This window comes from Orycteropus afer, unplaced genomic scaffold, assembly GCF_000298275.1.
Source record: "Orycteropus afer afer isolate SDZICR_OR568_19922 unplaced genomic scaffold, OryAfe1.0 scaffold00083, whole genome shotgun sequence".
NCBI classification, from domain to species: Eukaryota; Metazoa; Chordata; class Mammalia; order Tubulidentata; family Orycteropodidae; genus Orycteropus; species Orycteropus afer.
The window spans coordinates 2,558,412-2,563,777 of NW_006921670.1; the positions used below are offsets into that span (position 1 = coordinate 2,558,412).

The 5,366-nt window shown below is 46.5% G+C and overlaps 1 protein-coding gene across 1 annotated transcript in view; it reads right to left on the reverse strand.

The window, feature by feature from the left end:
* The window catches only part of FAM227A (family with sequence similarity 227 member A), a 75,145-nt gene that overhangs the window by 47,715 nt on the left and 22,064 nt on the right, over positions 1 to 5,366 (reverse strand). Inside the window, 3 exon segments of the mRNA XM_042781061.1 lie at positions 332 to 439; positions 4,107 to 4,230; positions 4,748 to 4,852. Coding sequence (XP_042636995.1) covers positions 332 to 439; positions 4,107 to 4,230; positions 4,748 to 4,852 — 337 coding nt within the window.

Consider the following 5,366-nt stretch of genomic DNA (forward strand, 5'->3'; position numbering starts at 1 on the left):
CTACTTCCGTAGTGATACTGCCTCGGAAACCCAAGGAGGGGTCGCTATGAGTCAGGGCTGACTCGACGGCACATAACAACAACAACAACAACAGCATCTAATAACAACAACTATTGGAAAATTCCACCTCCCGCATCCTAACAATTATGTTGGTTTGTTTGTACCTACAGTTCATAAACATTTACATTTCAGTCACACTGGCAGCCAGTTTTGGGTATGTGAGAGCGAACTTGGCCTGACAACTTATCTACAAGGCCTTCCCTGCCTCAGTTAGGTGGTGGTTGGATGTGGCAGGGGGCAGAGGGGGCAGGAGTCCACATTGGTATCTTACCCTTTATCAGTCTTTTTCTCTGTAACATTAATTCTTCTCTCTGGAATCTCTCTGGATCTAGTTCCGAGTAGTCCCAGTTGTTGTAGCTCTGTGGGCAAGGATATATACCTAAGAGGGAGCCAAAAATGATCATGAAAACTGGAGAAAGAGAGACCAGAGGCAGAAAACTCAGGACAGAGAATGGCAAGGCGCCCCCTGCTGGCCGTAGAGAGGCTATGCTTCAGTATTAGGTCCTTGCACTGGCCTCGTGGTCTTGAGTAAGACACTCCTCTCTAGAGGGCGTTGGTGTATCTTCTGGGCAGTGGGGAGAATGATGCCTACCTGCCCACCTGTGCTATACAAACGTGAAGGCATTGTAATTATTTGCGTTCCTATCCACCGTCTCTGTTCCTGCTGGACTGTGAGCTCCCTGCGGGCAGGAGCTGGGTCGTACTCATCCTGGACTTCCAGCGCTCGGTACTGGACATGGTACACAATAAGCAGATGCTCAGTGCATGTTTGTTGAAGGTACCATCACATTTAGTTAAGTGCCTGAAAGTGGTTCCCCCCAAATATTTGATGGTGCGAATATTCTTCTTTTAAGGAAACTGTGTTTCAGAGTCCTGGCTTCTTGGAACCTGGACTCTGAGACATTAGAGGTTTGCTACTTTCTCCCTCTGTTCTTTTATTTAGGAAGGAAAAGACCAAGGCTTCCTTGAGAAGCATGAACTGCTGTGCAAAGCTGCTGGCAGCCTTGGACAAGGCAAGTGGACAGGCGGTTTATTACTGAGGATGAATTGGAGGAAGGTGGTATATATGGGGGGTTCTGCCTTGGACCAAAGGAAGGAAGAGAAAGAAGAGAGTCAGAATGGGAGGCAGGATTGCCTGGTGGCCACAGGCCTAGCTTTGGAGACACACAGCCCTGGAGTTAATACCTGCTCCCCCATTTGCTTGCTACCGGGCTCCTCTGATCTTCAGCCTCCATGCCTTCCCTTCTCCCCACTGCAGCCATGTTAAGGGAATTAAGTGGGTGGGAAGAAAAGAGTTAACACAGCAGGCCCAAGACTGCTCTCCTTAGAAAGGCCTGCTTACAAGGTTGGCCCTTACTGGTGTCTGGTACCTTGGCTGGGGAACCGTTCCCTACACTGACAGACACCTATCCCTAGTTAATAAGAGTGGCCCACTCTGACTTGACTGTTAGTACAATATGCCTTATGGTAAGTACTGCTTTCCTTCTGGGAGTCTGGAATTTGGGTCCATGCTAGACAGAGGCTGCCTATGTGCCCAGCCCCCAGCAAAAACCTTGGGCACCGAATCTCTAATGGGCTCCCCTGGGCAGGAACATCGTGCAAGAGTTTCTGATCTTTGTCACTGGGAAAGAGTGTGCTCTGTGACTCCCCGTGAGAGGAGGAGAGTGCCAGAAGCCTGAACGTGGATCCCTTTGGACCCCACCTGTCTCTTCACTCTATGATTGATTGGCTGTGTGTCCTGGAGACACCACAGTGATAATGCTTAGCCATGACTACAATCATATGCTCAGTGCTGTGAGTCCCTCTAGTGACTCTGAATATGAAGGTGGTCTTGGGATCGCTGATACAATGCGATAGGTAAAAAGTGCTTAATTAACACGGTACCTAGTACACAGGACCCTCTCGACAAAAGGTGGCTTTAAAAAAAATTAATAGACTTTGCTTTTTACAAGGAGCTCTGGGGTCATAGTGGATAAAGTGCTTGGCTGCTAACCAAAAGGTTAGTGGTTCAAACCTACCAGCCACTCTACAGGAGAAAGATGTGGCAATATGCTTCCATAAAGATTCACAGCCCTAGAAACCCCATGGGGCAGTTCTCCTCTGCCCTACAGGGTCATTATGAGTCGGAATTGACTAGACAGCAATGGGGTTACTTTTTATAGCAGTTTTAGGTTTACAGAAAAAAATGAGCAGAAAGTACAGAGAGTTCCCAAATACTCCCTCTCCCCATGCCCAAAGTTTCCTCTATTATTAACACCCTGCATTGGGTGGTGCATTTTGTACAACTGATAAGCTAACAATACACTATTATTAATTAAAATCTATAGCTTACACTAGGGTTCACTCTTTGTGTTGTACAGTCCTATGGGTTTTCACACATGCTTAATGTCACATGACCACATTACAGTATCATACAGGATCGTTTCACTGCCCTAAAAATTCCCTTTGCTCCTAGACAGGTGTATAAGGTGAACTTGTACACCAGGTGGATACACTCCTTAGAACAATCAACCAATGTAGACCATAAGAGCAGCATTTGCACAGGGAGATAGCTCAGGAAGCAGGAATGCATAGGAGAATAGGACACAGGGAAGAGGTAACTACAAGGAGGAAGTGGGAAGAGAGCTGTTATGTTGTGGGGACTGCAATCAATATTGTGAAACAAAATGTGTATGAACTGCTGTGTGGAAAATGAATTTGCTCTGCAAACTTTCAACATCACAATGTGAAAAAGAGTAATTCCCTGTGCTCCACCCATTCATCCCTCTCCCTTCCCCACCCCCCACCCCACGTCATAAGAGTTGGAATCATACAACATGTCACCTTTTCAGACTCGCTTCTTATCACTTAGCAGTATGTGTTTAAGGTTCCTCTGTGTCATTTCATGGCTTGAGCACTCACCGTGTTTATCACTGAATAATACTCCATGTGCCATTAGTTGCTAAGCCACTCACCTAATGAAGGGCATCTTGGTTATTTCCAACTTTTGCCATTACGAACAGCATTGCAGTAAACATTTGTGTGCAGGTGTTTGTGTGGACATAAGTTTTCAGCTCATTTGAGTAAATACCTAGGAGTGTGATCGCTGGATTATAGGGTCAGCCTATGTTTAGCTTTTTAAGAAATTGCCAGACTGTCTTCCAAAGTGGCTGTACCATTTTTGCCTTCCCACTAGCAATGAATGAGAGTTCCTGGTGCCCCACATCCCTGCCAGCATTGGGGTTGTCAATGTCTCAGATTTTAGCTATTCTAATGGGTGTGTAGTGATATCTCATTGCTGTTTTAATCTGTAATATCCTCATGACATATGCTGTTAAAGCATCTTCTCATTTACTTATTTCCCATTTGTGTATCTTTGATGAGATGTCTGTTTAGATCTTTTGCACACTTTTTAACTGGGTTTTTTGTTTAATAATAGCCTCTCCTCTGAAGGAAGATTGGGCAATCCACTTCCATAGTGATACCGCCTCGGAAACCCAAGGAGGAGTCACTATGAGTCGGATCTGACTCGACGGCAGCGAGTTTCGCTGTTTTTTTGGTAACAGATTTTAATAACGTGAGAAAGGGGAAGTAGGGAAAGGGACTAGAAAGTAGTAGTAAAAGCAATGACAAAAAGAAAAAAAAAGAAAGGAAATGTCAAGCTGGCCTCATGTAGGGAGTGGGGAGTGACTACAGCTGGGCCACCTGGGGTCACACGGGGGTGGGAGGATGGGATGATCTAACCAGCATCCTGTTTCTGGTCCTGAATTCTGGTTCCATCAGCCCCCACAGATGGTTGACTAAGGAGCTCAAAAGCCAGGATCTTCTTAGAAGATCCCAGGCTCCCTGAAGTTGTTTCCTGGCATGAAAGGGGGACTAGGACGGAATCGCTCAGGACTGTTTTGAGGAAGTAGGAAAATTCGTACTCCTTTGGGGCTCACACTACACGTTCTTTAATGTCAAGGAGAAAAAAGGAAGACTGCCTTGACAAAGGCAATCACACACCCGGGCTCCGAGAGAAACCGTTTTCCCGGAGTTGCTTTCCCGTAGAAAGAAGTGGCTCTCACCTGCAATCCACAGGCTCATTGTGTTGCAGATTTCAGTCTTGAACTCGTGCGTGTTGAACCAGGACTGTGGGAAGCAGCAGCAGAAGCTGGTGTACAGGCCTTGACTCAGGAGGCTCGGCAACCTCTGGGGGCAGGCAGAGCGCGGTCAGAGCTCCGGGTATTTCTGTACCCAGGAAAAGAGCCCTTGACCCCAGAAAACGATCGTGGTAAGAGTCCTCTTTCTTAAAAGCATCAATCAAGGGGACAATTCCAACAATTAATAGAAGTCTACTTTGTGCCCGCTGCCAAGAACAGGGATTCCAGAACACTTCATTGTGCTGATGAGGAATCTGGATGTAGACCAAGAGGCAGTGGTTCAAATAGAACCAGGGGATACTGCAGGGTTTGAAGTCAGGAAGGGAGTGCGTCAGGGTTGCATCCTGTCACCATACTCATTCAATCTGTATGTTGAGCAAATAACCCAAGAAGCTGGACTACAGGAAGAAGAATGTGGCATCAGGATTGGAGGAAGACTCACAACTAACTAACTACTCCTTTTTGGAGTTTCTACTGGTGTCATTCTTTGGAAAAGACATCTGTTGATGCCAGAGTGAGGTAGACATCTACCGTAATTCTTTTTCTAAACATTGGTTGATGCTCACTTTTAAGATAGCCTCTTCATAGTGGGACCTGGATTCCTTAAATAAAACGTTGGCGTAGTTTCTGGATATCCGGTCAAACAGCTTCTTCTGGACCTCCTTGTTTGGCTACCGGGAACAAAGGGGGGAGAGGAGTCACGAGAGGGCCTTGTTGAAACAGCCAAGGGGCTGGGATTCTTTAAATAAGTATTTCTCTCAGGTTTAGGAATTTTATTCTCAACATACTTAACCTCTACGTTTTGTAGGGTTTATAAAGCATGTATGTAAAGGCAGAATGTTGTTGAGGAAAGAGCCCTGACTCAAGATCCTGGGTTCTCTGTTCTTAGCCCTGCCTTTTACCACCCACATGACATGGACCAGTTCCCAAAGCTCCCAAGAAAGAAGTGGGTGCCCAGACCAAAACTCAGAGCATTCTACTTCCCTGCCACAGCAGGACTTGGGTCAGCAAGTCCTGATGGCTCTATCTCCAAACTCGATCTCCAGTCTGATGGCCTTGAACCCACCAGAGCAAGAAGCAGACCAGCGTGGTGTTTGGGAGCATGGACTTGGGAGCCAGGGGGGCTCGGTTCAGTCCTCAGCTCTATGGCCTTGGGTATGTTACTTAACTCCCGTGTGTTTTTTT